This window comes from Bombina bombina, chromosome 7 (assembly GCF_027579735.1).
Source record: "Bombina bombina isolate aBomBom1 chromosome 7, aBomBom1.pri, whole genome shotgun sequence".
NCBI lineage: Eukaryota > Metazoa > Chordata > Amphibia > Anura > Bombinatoridae > Bombina > Bombina bombina.
In genome coordinates, this window is record NC_069505.1 from 184,044,190 (window position 1) to 184,064,244 (window position 20,055).

Consider the following 20,055-nt stretch of genomic DNA (forward strand, 5'->3'; position numbering starts at 1 on the left):
CATTTATCTTGTGAACTGCTTGTGCAATACTGCCCCCTGCAGATTTGCGGCCAATCAGCTGCTAGCAGGGGGTGTCAATCAGCCCGATCATATAGGATCGGGCGGATTGCAGATTGCAGCCTCAAAGCAGGCGGACCTGTTATGGAGCAGCGGTTTTAAGACTGCTGCTTCATAACTGCTGTTTCTGGCGAGCCTGAATTCGACCCCTTAGTCTGAACTTCAAATGAGAAGTAGATTTTTTTTTCCTGACAAATTTCAAAGTTATGTCTATTTCCACTCCTCCTGTACCATGTGACAGCCATCAGCCAATCACAAATGCATATACTTATATTCTGTGAATTCTTGCACATGCTCAGTAGGAGCTGGTGACTCAAAATGTGTAAATATAAAAAGACTGTGCATTTTGTTAATGGAAGTAAACTGGAAATTTGTTTAAAATTGTATGCTCTATCTGAATCATGACAGTTTCATATTGGCCTGAGTGTCCCTTTAAGGACTACATGGCAGCAGGGCTTGCAACAATGTTATGCATAAATGGCCAAATTCTCTAAAGCTGTCTACTTAGGCGAGATTGTCTAAAAAGGTTTGTTAGTGTTATGAGATCCTTCACTGCATTCTGTAAAGCTAACTGTTACCTTGAGAGCTGTGCATGTCGCTAATTGGCTTACACTTACATTCCGGTATAAGAGGAAGAGGAATAAACTGTACAATTTAGTGCTCAATAAAACTAACAGCTTTAAAAGGATATTAATGTAATGTAAAAATCATAATCTATAACAAATTTGTATTAAAAGTTTGCTGCAAAATATAAATTATGCCATAAAGTGCTTAGAAAAAATTGTAATATAATTTCAAAATCCAAAGGTATAATCACAACATAAAAGTACAATGTTACAATTGTTAAGTAACATGAACAGGAGCATTTCTTAGACATTTCTGAAATTCTCTCCCAGATCTCATAGCACTCTCTAAGCATGTTATACCTGCAGATCTCACTGTTTTATCACACCAAATGCACTTATTGTGCTGATAAAAAAAATAAAAAATCCTTTAGGCTTAACTAGAAGTAAACTCAAGTTAAAATACTCTGAAAAAAGTTCAATCTGATTTGCATTCACTTAATTGATTTTATTAGATGTGCATGCTCCTGAGCCTACCTCAGAATGCTGTCATGGAAAAGAGCACAGTTTAACAAAGGAGACCAAAACATAGAAGTGAATTTGAGAATTAAATAGCACCCTTTCTGAATCATGAAAGTTTCATTTTTGGCTTAAAAATCCTCATTGATGACCCAACACCAGGGCTCTTATTTCTATTTCCTCCTCTTAGCCATTATTTATATAAAAGGCTATTTCTCTCTCCCTCTCCCTCTCTCTCTCCCTCCCCCTTTCTCTCTCTCTCTCTCTCTCTCTCTCTCCCTTTCTCTCTTTCCCATCCTTTCTCTCTCTATTTTCCTTTCTCTCCCTTTTCTATTTCCCTCTCTTTTCTCTCTTTATTTCTCTCTTTCTCTCTTTTTTCTCTCTCTTTCCCTTCCTTTCTCTCTCTGTTTTCCTTTCTCTCTCCCTCTCTCTCTCTTTCTCTCTCTCTCACACACTCTCTTTCTTTCTTTCTTTCTTTCTTTCTCTCTCTTTTCTATCTCTATCTTTCTTTCTCTCTTTTTCTCTCTCTCCCTTTCTTTCTCTCTCTCTTTCTTTCTCTCCCCTTTTTGCAATCTTCTGTTCCATAACCTATGTATATTTTTTGCACATTTTCTTATACTAGCCTGGCAAAACCCACTCTGCTATCTTCTCCTTCTCGCTGTGCTTATAATTCTGCTTCATTGTCTTCTAAAGAAAATCAGACAAACAAGAGAGGCGCCTGTGCGTATCAGTCTAATCGCGATATTCTAAATGAAGAGATTCTGATACAGGGTACTCACATTTGAGTGGAGCACACCAGAGTGCTATATGAAGCAGGCTGGATATTTTCAGCAATCCAGCTTGCTGAACTCCAGAATACTGGAAACACAGTCGTCCCAACCACGGAACCCAGGTCAGCTGTATAACTCAGGAATGGTGCACCAGTTCAAAGTAAAATCAAGTTATTTTATTAAAAACCATAACATGGCATAAAAACAATTAAACCAATAATAAAGAGAGGGCTTGCTAGCTTGAGAGGGTGAGCTAGCAAGCCCTCTCTTTATTATTGGTTCAAATGTGAGTACCCTGTATCAGAACCTCTTCATTTGGAATATCGTGATTAGACTGATATGCACAGGCGCCTCCACACCGTTCACACCTTGGACATATTGAAGACCAGAATTCCCTCACTTGGGACTCAAATTAATTTGTAGACAATTCTGGACTTTGGGTATTATTGTCACTTTTGGATTACTATTGTCTCACTATCCTCCACTGCATATATAATATAATATATGTTGACACATATATTGCTTTGTGTGTATATATATATCACATACATAAACACTTTAGCATTGTGTCCTTTGGCGCCCCCTACTGGGAGTAGTGTCTTTTTGTCATGCTTCATTGTCTTGTTGCTCTGTAAGGCACTCTCCCCCCCCCCCCCCTCGGGTTCATATAATCATGGATTATGGTTTTGGTTTAGACATAAGAGATATGGCCATTACTTACAGTTCCTTGTAGTTGGCGTCATACAGCGGCACCCACTTGTTCTGCTGATGCGGTTGCCATTTTATAGACTGGTAATTAGGGTCCAGGTAGGAGCCATTCAGACTCTCTGTGTCCTGTATAAGGCCTGAGGGAAAGCAAAGGATACTCTGTAAGACATTTTATTTTAGCATAAACTCTCTATAGCTCCCTTACGTAACCATCATATATGACCTGCACGACACTGAGATACCTAAACACCAAGGTCTGTGGAACAAATTATTTATGTAGCTTCCAGGAAGTGTTTTTGTCTATAATGTATATAGGGTTGCCACCTCAGCCATGTGTTGCTGGACAGTTATAAGTTATACATCTTGCAGGGTGCACAGAAGGAATCATTGTGCCCCTGGACAGCACTATTCATGTTCCTTCCCGCACACCCTGCAGCATGTGTAACAGGAAAACATAGCCGAGGTGGCAACCCTAAATATATAGGGGCAAGTGTGTATCTGTATATGCCCTCTATGAAAGGGACACTCAAGCCATTTTTCTTTTTTACATATAAACAATTTCTTAAAATCGATATCATAGTTGTATTGGGGTTTTTTAAGGGCGTTCCTGTGTTTGTAAGGGGTGGTTCCTTAATCCAATCAGTGCTATGGGAGTTGCCCTTATTAGCCAGTCAGCAAATTATACAGCTGTGCACAGACATGCATTTCCTCTTAAAGTTCACTTAAAACAATTCACAAAACATTTTACAATGTATTTCTGCTTTTAAATATTTATGTAAAAATGTTTTAAATGTAATATTCCCTTATGTGTGTGTGTCTATATGTATGTATGTATGTATGCATGTATGAGTATATATATATATGTGTATAAAATAAGTGTGAATGTGCATGTGTATGCATGTGTAAATGTGTGTGTGTGCGCATGTGTGTGTTATGTAAGTATTTATAGGTGTCTCTGTATGTGTATATATGTATTTATATATATATATACATATACACACACACACACATATATATATATCAAAATAACAAGAGTATTGCATTGAGCAATGATACTTTTTTTATTGGACTAACTATAAATTTATAAGTTGACAAGCTTTCGGAAGAGTTCCTTCCTTGATCAAGTCTGGAGCAATACTGCTCCAGACTTGATAAAGGAAGGAACTCTTCCGAAAGCTTGTCAACTTATAAATGTATAGTTAGTCCAATAAAAAAAGTATCATTGCTCAATGCAATACTCTTGTTATTTTGATATCTAAATCTCTGGACTAACACGGCTACTCCAATCAACCTATATATATATATATATATATATATATATATATATATATATATATATATATATATGCATTTGTGTGTATAAATGTGTGTATAATTGTAAATGCATGTGTGTGTGCTGTGGGTGTCTAGTGCGTGTATATGTATGTATGCATGCATGCATGTGAATATATGTGTGTATAAGTGTAAATGCATGTGTAAATCTGTGTGTATGTGTGTGCTATGTATGTATTTATATGTGTCTGTGTATATATATATATATGCATATGTGTGTATAAGTGTGCATGTGTAAATGTGTGTGTATCTGTGTGCATGTATGTATTTATGCGTCTATGTATGTATATGTCTGTATATATATATATATATATATATATATATGTGTGTGTGTGCATGTATGTATTTATTTATTTATAAGTGTCTCTGTATGTATATGTATGCCTGCCTGTATGTACGTATTTATAAAGGCGTGTGTATTTTTGTGCCTGCATGTGTGTATTTGTATGTGTGTGTGCATGTATATGTGTATTTGTATGGGTGTGTGTGTGTATATATTTATGTGTGTATTTATATGTTTATGTATGTATATGTGTGTATGTGTATTTATATATGTATGTATGTATATGTGTGTATGTGTATTTATACATGTATGTGCATTTATATGTGTGTGTACATATATGTATGTATGTATGTAGTTATATATGTATGTACATGTGTCTGTATGTATATATGTGTGTGTGTGTATTTATATTTATGTATGTGTATTTATATGTGTGCATGTTTATATGTGTGTACATTTATATATGTATGTACATTATGTGTGTATGTATATATATATATATATATATATATATATATATATATATATATGTTAGTGTGTGTATATGTATATATATATATATATATATATAGTGTGTATATGTGTATATATATATATATATATATATATATGTGTGTGTGTGTATGTGTGTATTTATATATGTATGTACATTTGTGTGCATATGTGTGTGTATTTATATATATATATATATATATATATATATATATATATATATATATATATATAGTATGAAAGAACTGTGTCCAAATCGTTTGTGGGAAACGGCACTCGCCAAATGAGCAGCAACCAGGTGCTCGGCAGGGCAAATACACACAGTATGAAAGAACTGGGTCCAACGGACGGCCTCCGTTGTTGAATGTGATCCAAGAACAGCCGGCACACAGGAAATTTTTTCAAAAAATCCGATTTATTCAACTGTTCTTTCATACTGTGTGTATTTGCCCTGCCGAGCACCTGGTTGCTGCTCATTTGGCGAGTGCCGTTTCCCACAAACGATTTTTATATATATATATATATATATATATATATATATATATATATATATATATATATATATATATATGCATGTGTGTGTGTGTCTGTGGATATATGCATGTGTATTTATATATATATATATATATATATATATATGTGTGTGTGTGTGTATGTATTTATATGTGTGCCTATGTGTGTGTATTTATATGTGTCTGTATTTATATGTGTGTATGTATTTATATGTGTTTATGTATTTATATGTGTGTCTGTGTATTTATATGTGTGCGTATTTATATGTGTGTATGTATTTAAATGTGTGTGTATTTATATGTGTGTATGTATTTAAATGTGTGTGTATTTATATGTGTATGTGTATGTATTTATATTTGTGCATATATGTGTGTATATGTATGTATTTATATGTGTGTCTATGTGTGTGTGTATTTATATGTATGTGTATTTATATGTGTGCCTATGTGTGTGTATTTATATATGTGTCTATGTGTGTGTACCAGTACCCGGCTCCTGTTTCACCATGCCTCCATTGTGTATCTGCTCCCTCAAGGTGTTGGTTGGAGAGTCTGAGTGTTTCCTCTTCTTTGCAGGATGCACCGGGATCCTACAGCATACAAGGGGGGGATATCAGCGAGGACTGGGAGGTAACAAAATATATAAAAAGATATACAGTGCAGTGAAAGATTAGATCCCAGAACCAATGAGTGAGTGTACATCCTAGCACCAATGAGTGAGTGTACATCCCAGCACCAATGAGTGAGTGTACATCCCAGCACCAATGAGTGAGTGTACACCCCAGCACATAAGCGCACTTCCAAACAGCCCTATTCAAAACCAAATGTATATCTTCACGAAAACTACAGATTGTTACATAAATAAATAAATAAATACAGATTTGCAGTTTTTCACACTGTACTGTAAATGTGGTTACCCCTTAATTTCTTTAAAATAACTTGTTATACCAGCTTCAGAGTTTAAAATGCAAGGGAACTTGCTCCTTTCAGGTTTTTTTCCTATGAAATAACTGTTTTTGCTAAATGTAACCACAGCACAATTCAATGGGCTGAGTTTTCAGGGAGAGCAGACAGCATTACGTTATCTTTTGAATTAAAAAAAAATGTAATTACACTTTCGCTGAAAGACAACTTGCCTAGAATCCACACAGAAAACAAAACATGTTTGCGTTTTATAGCACTAATTCTTTACTTGTAATAAAATACAGTTATTTACATGTTTGATACATAAATATAATTTTCTTTAAAAATTAGCCTCAATAAATAAAAACTGAGAAAATGTAATGTGGTTTGCACACAAAGATACACACATTTGTATAGTTTTTTGTGCAGATATAAATGGTATTCCATGGTTTTTACATGTAGCAATCAGGTTTCCAGGTCTTAAAGGGACAGAAAACCCCAAAATCCTTTCATGATTGGGATAGAACATGCAATTTTAAACAACTTTCCAATTTACTTCTATCAAGTATGCTTCATTCTCTTGTTATCCTTTGCTGGATGAACAGCATTGCACTACTGGCAGCTAGCTGAACACAACTAGTTAGACAATCACAAGAGACACATGTGTGCAGGCACCAATCAGCAGCTAGCTCCCACTAGTGTAGGATATGTGCATATTCTTTATCAACAATGGATACCAAGAAAAAAAGCACATTTGAAAATGTAAGTGAATTTAAAAGTGTCTTAAAATTACATGCTCTATCTGAATCATACAAGTTTAATTTTCACTTTCCTATCCCTTTAACATTTCCACTCGATCACTCACCCTGGATGAGTAGATATTGAACAGGGGCATAGGGGTATAGGGGGGCATGTGCAGATAAAGAAGGCTGATTGGCCGTCAGTACCAATTAAAGGACCACTAAAGTCAAAATTAAACTTTCTTGATTCAATAGAGAACAGTTTTAAACAACTTTCCTATACACATTCATTATCTAAATATGCACAATCTTTTTGTATGCACACTTTCTGAGGCAGAAGCTCATACTGAGCATGTGCAAGATTCACATAATAATGTATATGGATTTTGTGATTGGCTGATGACTGTTACATGATGCAATGGGAAGGAACATAAAACTAACTGAAATTTGTAAAAAAAAAAAAATCAAATACTGATATGAAATTCAAACTAAGTGCTCTTACATTGTCTATTTATTCTGCATATATTGAGAATGCTACTCTACTTTAGTTGTTCTTTAAGTAGCATCTCTGAATTTAGGTGAGAGAGTTTTAAATCTGTATACATAAAAGCTTGAGCCACAAAGGCAGACTTTGAGAACTTTTCAAATATTTTTGCTTTCAGATATCCAAGTCAGGTTGCAATAAAGTAACATTGTGGGGAAATAAATGCTCTGTACCCATAGAACTCCCTTAAAGGGATAATGTATTCAGGCAAGCATCTGATTCGTTTTTTGTAACGCAACCCAATTGATGCCTATGGGGGAAAAAAGTAATGTTTAGACCTAACACCCTAACATAAAACCCACGTCTAAATACCCCTAATCTGCTGCCCCCAACATCGCCTACACCTACATAAATTTATTAACCCCTAATCTGCCGCCCCCGACATCGCTGACACCTACATAAACTTATTAACCCCTAATCTGCTGCCCCCGACATCGCCGACACCTACATAAACTTATTAACCCCTAGTCTGCTGCTCCCGACATCGCCGCCACCGAAATAAATCTATTAACCCCTAATCTGCCACTCCCGATATCGCTGACACTATACAAAAGTTATTAACCCCTATTCCGCTGCACCCCAACATCGCCCACACAATAATAAAAATATTAACCCCTATTCCGCCCCTCCCATTGCCACCACTAAATAAAGGTATTAACTCCTAAACTGCCAGCCCCCCACATCGCAACAACCTAAATTTAACTATTAACCCCTAAACCTAACCCTAACACCCCCTTACTTTAACATAATTAAAATAGAGCTAAATTCAAGTTACAATTATTAACTAAATAATTCCTATTTAAAACTAAATACATACCTGTGAAATAAAACCTAAGCTAGCTACAATATAACTAATAGTTACAGTATATTGAAGCTAGCTTAGGTTTTATTTTTATTTCACAGGTAAGTTTGTATTTATTTTAACTAGGTAGACTAGTTAGTAAATAGTCATTAACTATTTACTAACTTCCTAGTTAAAAACCTAAGCTGCCTTACACTAAAACCTAACATTACAAAAAATAAAAAACACTAAAATTACAAAAAAAACTATTATTACAAAAAATAACAAACGAAATTATCCAAAACAATAAAAATTATTCCTATTCTAATACGATTTAAAAAAAAAAAAAAAAACACCCCAAAATAAAAAACTCTAATCTATAATAAACTTAAAAGGGCCTTTTGTAGGGCATTGCCATAAAGAAATCGGCTCTTTTTCTACAAAAACAAACAAACCCCCCTAATAGTATACAAACCCCCACTCCCCAAACCCACAAAATAAAAATAAAGTAAAACCTAATCTACCCATTGCCCTGAAAAGGGCATTTGTATGGGCATTGTCCTTAAAAGGGCATTCAGCTCTTTTTCTTGCCCTTAAAAAGGCATCAATCTTTTTTAAGAAATGCCCAAACCCTAATAAAAAAAAAAAAAACACCCCAAAAAAACTTAAAAAAACCTAACACTAATCCCTCTTTAGGTACTCACAGTTGCTGAGGTCCCGCTTAAACGATCTTCATCCTGGCGGCTCCATCTTCATCCATCGCAGGACCAGCATCTTCTTCATCGAGGCGGAGGTCCAAGGTGGAGGTCCAGGCAGAAGTCCATCAATCCGACGTAAAGGTCCTCTTCATGCGATCGTCCGCTGCACACTGAGGATTGAAATGCAAGGTAACCCTTTCATACTGGGGGTACCATTGCATTCCTATTGCCTGAAAATTTAAATAAGCCAATAGGAATTAGGGCTGCTAAAATCCTATTGATTGTTCAAATCAGCCAATAGGATTTAAGCAGCTCTCATTCTATTGGCTGATTCGTATAGATATAGAGCTGCTTCAATCCTATTGGCTGATTTGAACAGCCAATAGGATTTTAGCAGCCCTAATTCCTATTTTTTCAATAGGAATGCAATGGTACCCCCGGTATAAAAAGTGTACCTTGCATTTCAATCCTCAGTATGCAGCGGACGATCGCATGAAGAGGACCTCCATATTGAATCGATGGACTTCCGCCTGGACCTCCGCATTGGACCTCTGTGCATCGACCACTCCGCCTTTGAAGGGATGAAGAAGATGCCAGTCCCGCGATGGATGAAGATGGACCCGCAGGATGAAGATCGTTCAAGCAGGACTTCAGCAACTGTGAGTACCTAAAGAGGGTTTTTTTAAGGTTTTTTGGGGTGTTTTTTTTTTTTAGATTAGGGTTTGGGCATTTCTTAGAAGAGCTGAATGCCCTTTTCAGGGCAATGGGTAGATTATTTTGTGGGTTTGGGTGGGTGGGGGTTTGTAATGTTAGTGGGTCTTTGTATTTTTGTTTAGAAAAAGAGCTGATTTCTTTAGGGCAATGCCCTACAAAATGCCATTTTAAGGGCTATTGGTAGTTAATTATAGATTAGGTTTCTTTTATTTTGGGGTGTTTTTTTTTTAAAATGGGTATTAGAATAGGAATATTTGTTATTATTTTGGATAATTTCGGCTAGATTACGAGTCTTGCGTTAGCCTTAAAAAGCAGCATTGAGGGGTCCCAACGCTGCTTTTTAACGCCCGCTGGTATTACGAGTCAGGCAGGAAAGGGTCTACCGCTCGCTTTTTTTCTGTGATTTTAGCATAACGCAAATCCCCTTACGTCAATTGCGTATCCCATCTTTTTAATGGGATTTGCCTAACGCCGGTATTACGATCACCTGAAAAAGTGAGCGGTAGACCCTCTCCTGTCAAGACTCCTACCGCATTTAAAAGTCAGTAGTTAAGAGTTTTATGGTCTAACGCCAGAACATAAAGCTCTTAACTAAAGTGATAAAAAGTAACACCCATAAACTACCTATTAACCCCTAAACCGAGCCCCCCCCCCACACACATTGGAAACACTTAACTAAAATGTTTAACCCCTAATCTGCCGACCAGACATCGCCGCCACTTTAATAAATGTATTAACCCCTAAACCACCGCACTCCCGCCTCGCAAACACTAGTTACATTTTATTAACCCCTAATCTGCCGTCCCTAACATCGCCGACACCTACCTACATTTATTAACCCCTAATCTGACGCCCACAACGTCGCTGCTACTATATTAAATTTATTAACCTAAGTCTAACCCTAAGTCTTACCCCCCCAACTTAATTTATTTAGATGTATTTAAATTATATTTGACTACAATTAAATAAATTAATCCTATTTAAAACTAAATACTTACCGATAAAATAAACCCTAAGCTAGCTACAATATAACTAATAGTTACATTGTAGCTAGCTTAGGATTTTTTTTTATTTTACAGCTAAGTTTGTATTTATTTTAATTAGGTAGAATAGTTACTAAATAGTTATTAACTATTTAATAACTTCCTAGTTAAATACAAATTGACCTGTAAAATAAATCCTAACCTAAATTACAATTACACCTAACACTACACTATCATTAAATTAATTAAATAAATTACCTACAAGTACCTACAATTAACTACAATTAAATTAGTACAAGAAAAAACAAAACACTAAATTACAGAAAATAAAAAAAGAATTACAATTTTTTTAAACTAATTACACCTAATCTAATCCCCCTAATAAAATAAAAAAGCCCCCCAAAATAATAAAATTCCCTACCCTATACAAAATTACAAATAGCCCTTAAAAGGGCCTTTTGCGGGGCATTGCCCCAAAGTAATCAGCTCTTTTACCTGTAAAAAAAAATACAATACCCCCCCAACATTAAAACCCACCACCCACACACCCAACCCTACTCTAAAACCCACCCAATCCCCCCTTAAAAAAAACTAACACTACCCCCTTGAAGATCTCCCTACCTTGAGCCGTCTTCACCTAGCCGGGCACAAGTGGACGTCCAGAGGGGCAGAAGTCTTCATCAGATCCAGGCAGAAGAGGACCTCCAGACCGGCAGAAGTCTTCATCCAGGCGGCATCTTCCATCCGGAGCGGAGCGGGTCCATCTTGAAGATATCCGACGAGGAGCATCCTCTTCCATCCGACGGCGACTGAAGAATGAAGGTTCCTTTAAGTGACGTCATCCAAGATGGCGTCCCTTCAATTCCGATTGGCTGATAGAATCCTATCAGCCAATCGGAATTAAGGTAGGAAAAATACTATTGGCTGCAGCAATCAGCCAATAGGATTGAAGTTCAATACTATTGGCTGATCCAATCAGCCAATAGGATTGAGCTCGCATTCTATTGGCTGATTGGAACAGCCAATAGAATGCGAGATCAATCCTATTGGCTGATTGCATCAGCCAATAGGATTGTTCCTACCTTAATTCCGATTGGCTGATAGAATCCTATCAGCCAATTGGAATTCAAGGGACGCCATCTTGGATGACGTCACTTAAAGGGACACTGTACCCAAAAAATTTATTTCGTGATTCAAATTGAGCATGAAATTTTAAGCAACTTTCTAATTTACTCCTATTATCAAATTTTCTTCATTCTCTTGGTATCTTTATTTGAAATGCAAGAATGTAAGTTTAGATGCCGGCCCATTTTTGGTGAACAACCTGGGTTGTCCTTGCTGGTTGGTGGATAAATTCATCCACCAATAAAAATGTGCTGTCCAGAGTACTGAAACCAAAAAAAAAGCTTAGATGCCTTCTTTTTCAAATAATGATAGCAAGAGAACGAAGAAAATTTGATAATAGGAGTAAATTAGAAAGTTGCTTAAAATTGCATGCTCTTTCTGAATTACAAAAGAAAAAATTTGGGTACAGTGTCCCTTTAAAGGAACCTTCATTCTTCAGTCGCAGTCGGATGGAAGAGAATGCTCCGCGTCGGATGTCTTCAAGATGGACCCGCTCCGGATGGAAGAAGATAGAAGATGCCGCCTGGATGAAGACTTCTGCCGGTCTGGAGGTCCACTTCTGGCCGGATCGGATGAAGACTTCTGCCCCTCTGGAGGTCCACTTGTGCCCGGCTGGGTGAAGACGGCTCAAGGTAGGGTGATCTTCAAGGGGGTAGTGTTAGGTTTTTTTAAGGGGGGATTGGGTGGGTTTTAGAGTAGGGTTGGGTGTGTGTGTGTGGTGGGTTTTAATGTTGGGGGGGGTATTGTATTTTTTTTTTACAGGTAAAAATGCTGATTACTTTGGGGCAATGCCCCGCAAAAGGCCCCTTTAAGGGCTATTTGTAATTTAGTATAGGGTAGGGAAATTTATTATTTTTTTTATTTTTTTATTTTATCAGGGGATTAGATTAGGTGTAATTAGTTTAAAAAAATTGTAATTCTTTTTTTATTTTCTGTAATTTAGTGTTTTGTTTTTTTGTACTTTAGTTTATTTAATTTAATTGTAGTTAATTGTAGGTAATTTAGTAAATTAATTTAATGATAGTGTAGTGTTAGGTGTAATTGTAACTTAGGTTAGGATTTATTTTACAGGTATATTTGTATTTATTTTAACTAGGAAGTTATTAAATATTTAATAACTATTTAATAACTATTGTACCTAGTTAAAATAAATACAAACTTAGCTGTAAAATAAAAATAAACCATAAGCTAGATACAATGTAACTATTAGTTATATTGTAGCTATCTTAGGGTTTATTTTATAGGTAAGTATTTAGTTTTAAATAGGAATAATTTATTTCATTGTAGCAATTTTATTATGAATATTTAAAATTATATTTAAATTAGGGGGGGTGTTAGGGTTAGACTTAGGTTTAGGGGTTAATAACTTTATTATAGTGACGGCGATGTTGGTGGCGGCGGCAGATTAGGGGTTAATACATTTAATATAGTTGCGGCGACGTTGGGGGGGCAGATTAGGGGTTAATATATAAAATGTAGGGTTCGGCGATGTTGGGGGCAGTAGATTAGGGGTTCATAAGTATAATGTAGGTGGCGGTGTCCGGAGCGGCAGATTAGGGGTTAATAATATAATGTAGGTGTCGGCGATGTTGGGGGCAGCAGATTAGGGCTTCATAGGGATAATGTAGGTGGCGGCGGTGTCTGGAGCGGCAGATTAGGGGTTAATAATATAATGTAGGTGTCGGCGATGTCGGGGACGGCAGATTAGGGGTTAATAAGTGTAAGATTAGGGGTATTTAGACTCGGGGTTCATGTTAGGGTGTTAGGTGCAGACATAAAATGTATTTCCCCATAGGAATCAATGGGGCTGCGTTAGGAGCTGAATGCTGCTTTTTTGCAGGTGTTAGACTTTTTTTCAGCTGGCTCAGCCCCATTGTTTCCTATGGGGAAATCGTGCACAAGCACGTTTTTCCAGCTTACCGCTACCGTAAGCAGCGCTGGTATTGAGGTGAGATGTGGAGCTAAATTTTGCTCTACGCTCACCTTTTTGCGGCTAACGCCAGGTTTAAAAAAACCTGTAATACCAGCGTTGTCTTAAGGGAGCGGTGAAAAAAAAAAGGCTTGTTAGCAACGCACCCCTGTTACTGCAAAACTCGGAATCTCGCCGTTTGTTTGTTATTTTGTGTAATGGTTTCTTTTTTCACTTTGGGGTGGGTTTTTTTTTAGTATAGCCATTTTTTATTTTTAATGGGCAGCAAAAGAGCTAAATACCCTTTTAAGGGCAATGCACATATAAATGCCCTTTTCAGGGCAATGGGTAGATTAGGTTTTACTTTATTTTTATGTTTGGGGGGTGGGGGTTTGTATACTATTAGGGGGGTTTGTTTGTTTTTGTAGAAAAAGAGCTGATTTCTTTAGGGCAATGCCCTACAAAAAGGAAATTTATGCTTACCTGATCAATTTGGTTTTTTTTTAGACACGATGAGTACACAGATTTCATCCTTACTTGTGGGATATTCACCTCCTGGTCAGCAGGAGGAGGCAAAGAGCACCACAGCAGAACTGCTATATATAGCTCCTCCCTTCCCTCCCACTCCAGTCATTCGACCGAAGTTTAGGAAGGGAAAGGAAAAGCCAAGGTGCAGAGGTGTCAGAAGTATATAAAAATTAATAACGTGTCTCAGAGAACAGGGCGGGCCGTGGACTCATCGTGTCTAAAAAGAAACAAATTTATCAGGTAAGCATAAATTTCCTTTTTAAAGACACGATGAGTCCACAGATTTCATCCTTACTTGTGGGATACAATACCAAAGCTAGAGTACACAGATGATAAGGGAGGGACAAGACAGGGACCCTAAACGGAAGGCACCACTGCTTGAAAAACCTTTCTCCCAAAAACAGCCTCAATCGAGGCAAAAGTATCAAAATTGTAAAATTCAGAAAAAATGAGAATAGAGGACCAAGTTGCAACCTTGCAAATCTGTTCCACAGAAGCTTCATTTTGGAATGCTCATAGGAAGCAACAGCCCTAGTGGAATGAGCCGTAACTCTTTCAGGAGGCTGCTGTCCAGCAGCCTCTTATGCAAAGTGGATAATACTCCTCAATTAAAAAGAAAGAGGTAGCCGTAGCTTTCTGACCCCTACGTTTTCCAGAAAAAACTACAAACAGAGAAGAAGACTGACGAAAGTCTTTTTGATCGCTTGTAAGTAAAACTTCAAAGAACGGACTACATCCAAATTATGAGGAAGTCTCTCCTTCTGAGAAGAATTAGGACACAAGGAAGGAACAACAATCTCCTGATTAATATTCCTGATTTAAACAACCCTAGGAAGGAACCCTAGGTTAGAACGTAAAACAACCTTATCCGAATGAAAATAAGGGAAAGGGAATTGGATTGTAATGCCAAAAGTTCAGACACTCCTTGAGCTGAAGAAATGGCAACAAGAAATATAACTTTCCAAGATAACAACTTAATATCTAAGGAATGCATAGGTTCAAACGGAACCATGTGAAGAACTTTAAGAACTAAATTCAGACCCCATGGAGGAGTAATTGGTTTAAACACAGGCCTGATTCTAACCAAAGCCTGACAAAAGGACTGAACATCTGGAACACCCACCAGACATTTGTGCAAAAAAAAAAAGATAAGGCAGAGATCTTACCCTTTAGGGAACCTGCCAATAAAAACCCTTCTCCAATCCTCCTTGGAGAAAAGAAAAAATTCTGGGAATCCTAACTCCACTCCTTGAGTAGTTCTTGGATTCACACCAATAAAAATATTTACGCCATATCTTATGGTAAACCTTTCTAGTTACAGTCTTACGCGCATGAATCACGGTCTCTATGACCGAATCAGAAAAACCCAGCTTTGCTAAAATTAAGCGTTCAATCTCCAAGCAGTCAGCTTCAGAGAAACTAGATCTGGGTAAAGGAAGGACCCTTGAATGAGACAGTATTTCCTCAACGGAAGTTTCCAAGGTGGCAGTGATGACATTTCCACCAGATCTGCATACCAAATCCTTCGAGGCCACGCAGGAGCAATGAGGATCACTGATGCCCTCTCCTGTTTGATTCGAGCAATGACTCGAGGAAGAAGCCAAACGGAGGAAATAGGTATGCAAGATTGAAAAACCAAGGAACCTCCAGAGCATCTATCAGTTCTGCCTGTGGATCCCTGGACCTCGACCCATATCTCGGGAGCTTGGCATTCTGACGAGATGCCATGAGATCCAACTCCGGCCAACCCCATTTGAGAATCAGGATGAAGAACATTTCCGGATGAAAAATCTGTCTGTTCAAAAAGTCTGCCTCCCAGTTATACACCCCTGGGTTATGGATCGCTGACAGATGGCAAAAATGGGCCTCCGCCCACCGAATAATCTTGGCTACCTCTGTCATCGCTAAGGAACTCCTCGTTCCTCCTTGATGAATGATGAAAGCCACTGACGTCATTTTGATCGACTGGAACCTGATAAACTGGGCCGAGGCTAACTGAGGCCAGGCCAGAAGAACATGGTAGATCGTTCTCAGCTCCAGAATGTTTATAGGAATATAAGACTCTTGGTCCAAACCCCCTGAGCCCGCAGGGAGCCCCAGACTGCTCCCCACCCTAGAAGGCTGGCATCTGTTGACACAAATACCCAAGATGGTCTGCGAAAGCAGGTTCCCTGGGAGAGATAATCCAGAGACAACCACCATTGAAGAGAATCCCTTGTCTCCTGCTCCAGTAGTAGATGGAACCGAGCAAACGGGATGATGTTCATTGCCGCCACCATCAGCCCGGTTACCTCCATGCACTGAGCCACTGAAGGCTGAGGAATGGACTGAACGACTAAACAAGTATCGATGATCTCTGATTTCCTGACATTCCATCAGAAAAATCTAATTGATACGGAATCTATAATGGTTCCCAAAAAAAGTTACCCTTGTACATGGGACTAAGGCACCCTTTCCAAATTCACCTTCCACCCGTAAGACCACGGGAAGGATAACTCCAAATCCGTGTGAAATCTTGCTAACTGTAAGGATGGCGCCTGGACTAAAAATTTCGGCCAGATAGGACGCCACTGCAAAGCCCCGTAACCGAAGCACCTCCAACAGCGCTCCCAGAGCCTCCGTGAGAACTCAGAGCTGAGGCAAGACCGAAAAGAAGAGCCACAAACTGGAATGAACAACTTGTGAATGGCGCATGAAAGTACGCGTCCTTAAAATCCATAGTTGTCATAAATTGACCCTCTTGGATCAAGGGAAAAATGGAACGAATAGTTGCCATCTTGAAGGACGGTACACTAAGAAAATCTTGTTTAGACTCTTGAGATCTAAAAAGTGGTCTGAAGGTTCCCATGGGAACCACAAACTGATTAGTATAAAAAAACCAGACCCAGTACCTGTATTGGAACTGACTGGACCAATCATACCCAGGTCTGAGATGTCTCTTACGCACGTAAGAACGCCTCTCCTTTTGTGATCTGCAGATAATCTTGAAAACAGAAACCTGTCCACTTTGAATCCCTGGAACACTATTTTCCATTGCCCATGGATTTTGAACATCTCTAACCCAAGCCTGAAAGTCTGCCCCCTACAAAATCTGAATCCGGATCGGGAACATGTCCTTCATGCTGTCTTTGATTCGACAGTAGGCTAATTGGATCCTTATATTTGTATTCCTTAAAATTTCAAAGGAGATTATATCCATCAAGCTAGGTTCCAACAAGGTCTTCCCCTTGTAATGAGACTTGGAGCATACATCCGTATAACAAGGTTCTAACCATAAGGATCTGTGATCTGGAACAGAGAAACCTGAAACCTATGAAATAAAGGAATTAGCCAAATTGAAAGCCTTTATTTTACTACTCCTTCACCCTAGGTAATGTTTGCCCAGCCTTTTTAGCCGAGTCGGCTATGGGAAACCTCTCTTTAAATATAGGGAATGCGATCTATTCCATTCCTTATAACTTACTGGACCCACTAAGATAGATTAAACCGGTATAGTCGGAGTCTTCCAGGGTAGCTAAAACCTCCTAAAATACCAAATGAAGGTGTTAAAGCTAAGGAACTGGAAGAAAAAACAACCTCAGGATCAAATAAACATATTATTCATCTGAGACTGAGAATTTTATCTCATATAATGCCGAAGAACAGGGAAGAACCATTCAGAATATCAATTACAGAATCCAGTGCCTTAAACAATTGAAAATAAGTGTTCTAGTAATGTTATCTTCCACTTGGGAAAAACATAGAATGCATGAAATGCAGAGTAACTCCAGATGGAGTGTGCAAGGAAGCGCAGGGCACTGCATGTGAGCCATAACATTTTGTGGAATACAGTGACCAATGACAACATACTCCCAAAAAGCAAACGCCTTAAAAGAAGAAGGTTCAGAAAATAGAGTGTAATATTTTATTAAAAATTGACACATAAAAAAACGTTACTGTCTCTTTAAATTTTAAAATTAACTTCTTATTTCCGTGTTTGCAGAAACAAACCAATTAGTATGTTAACATTACAGTTAATAGACATCGCCATGTACATTAAAGAAGCAATATCTGGTGCAGCAATTCCATATGAAAATTGTAAGTAACCGCCGAGCACTGCATGTGTGATAGTAGAATCAATGTACACTTCCTTAAGTAACCTGCTTCACATATAGAAGGGTAACAAAATAAAGATTTAGCCATGTTAACAAATTTAACATATACTTTAGAGATTACTGTCTCTTTAAATGATAAAAAGAAATTCATCTTTATTATTGCAAGGGCAGACATGGTTAAACCCAGTATGAAAAGAGTTAGCACTGTAAATTCTGTCTACACCTCAGCTAAACCCTGCTGAGACATTAGACAGATTCTCTTATCCAAATCCTGGACTATCAGAGCGCTGTCTGAAGCACACGTATTTAAACAATAATGCCTCCGTGACTGCCAAAAACCGGAAGTGTTAGGGAGTAAAACTATTACTAAACTGCATCATCCTCCCCTCCTAGTGGATAGACAGAACTGATAGGAGGAAGGATAGAGTGCTTTGGAGCCCTTTACAAGCTCCGCCCCTCGTGGGCGATACCTAAGACCTCTCCCGGTTGCCATTATGCTTTTAGTAAAGGCACCGGGAGCAACTGACCGGTGTGCATAGTGAAAAAAACTCTGACGATAAATGTAGTTAACATAACCTTAGGAGGGGAGTTACTGCATTCTAACTCCAGCACACTGTAAAAACATATACAATATAAATGAAACTCCCGGTCACCATTATGCATTATAATAAATGCACCAGGACCCACAGGCCAAAAACACCCTGCAACTGTACACAATAAAAAACAACCGCTGTTATAAGACAGTTTCTCTTATCCCACACTGTGGTTATCATAGACTAAAGCACAGCCATGCCGAACAGCTATATCCGATAGCTCTACTGATTGCAGGGATTCCTTCAAGCACTGTATGCTCATTAAAAACACATGTTCAAGAGCCCACAGATTGCAAGGTTTCCTTCCACACTATGTAACCCAGTGTCTGTGTCCTAACCCTACCAACCTCAGAGAATCTGACCCAGTGTAATGAGGTTAGATGAACAAATAAAGTGCCCAAACTTTCTCTGAGATCTTTTCCCCCAGAAAAAAAGTTAGCACTTACCTCATGTTCTGCCTGGCAGCAAGGCAGTTCCCAGGTGTAAGAGGTCCTCTCCCTCCTATGGACCTGGAAATAAATGAAATTCCTGAGTAAAATCCCTCAGGTTTTCAGGGTTAAGGCAGCATAAATGTATGGGAGGTGCAGTGAGAATTATGTCCCACAAGTTTCCATTGCTCTAAAGCCACCAAAAGCTCTACTAAAGAGACTGATATGGACTACGGCTACACCCTAGAACAAAGCAGCACTCTCTGGCACTACTTTAAAAATAATAAACTCTTGATTGAAAAATCTATAACTAACACCTCACTTTACCTCTTCCTATCACTAACGTAGGCAAAGAGAATGACTGAGTAGGAGGGAAGGGAGGAGCTATATATAGCAGTTCTGCTGTGGTGCTCTTTGCCTCCTCCTGCTGACCAGGAGGTGAATATCCCACAAGTAAGGATGAAATCCTTGGACTCATCGTGTCTTTAAAAAACATAATTTATGCTTACCTGATAAATTCCTTTCTTCTGTAGTGTGATCAGTCCACGGGTCATCATTACTTCTGGGATATTACTCCTCCACAACAGGAAGTGCAAGAGGATTCACCCAGCAGAGCTGCATATAGCTCCTCCCCTCTACGTCACTCCCAGTCATTCGACCAAGGACCAACGAGAAAGGAAAAGCCAAGGGTGAAGTGGTGACTGGAGTATAAATTAAAAAATATTTACCTGCCTTAAAAACAGGGCGGGCCGTGGACTGATCACACTACAGAAGAAAGG

The 20,055-nt window shown here is 38.2% G+C and overlaps 1 protein-coding gene across 4 annotated transcripts in view; it reads right to left on the reverse strand.

Annotated features, from left to right (window-relative positions):
• MYRF (myelin regulatory factor) overlaps positions 1-20,055 on the reverse strand; it is a 377,295-nt gene that overhangs the window by 65,809 nt on the left and 291,431 nt on the right. For all 4 annotated transcript variants that reach the window (XM_053720470.1, XM_053720474.1, XM_053720472.1 and 1 more), the window contains 2 exons: positions 5,726-5,826; positions 2,631-2,754 (listed from right to left, as the gene is read on the reverse strand). In XM_053720470.1, coding sequence (XP_053576445.1) covers positions 2,631-2,754; positions 5,726-5,826 — 225 coding nt within the window. The remainder of the gene's footprint in view (positions 1-2,630; positions 2,755-5,725; positions 5,827-20,055) is intronic.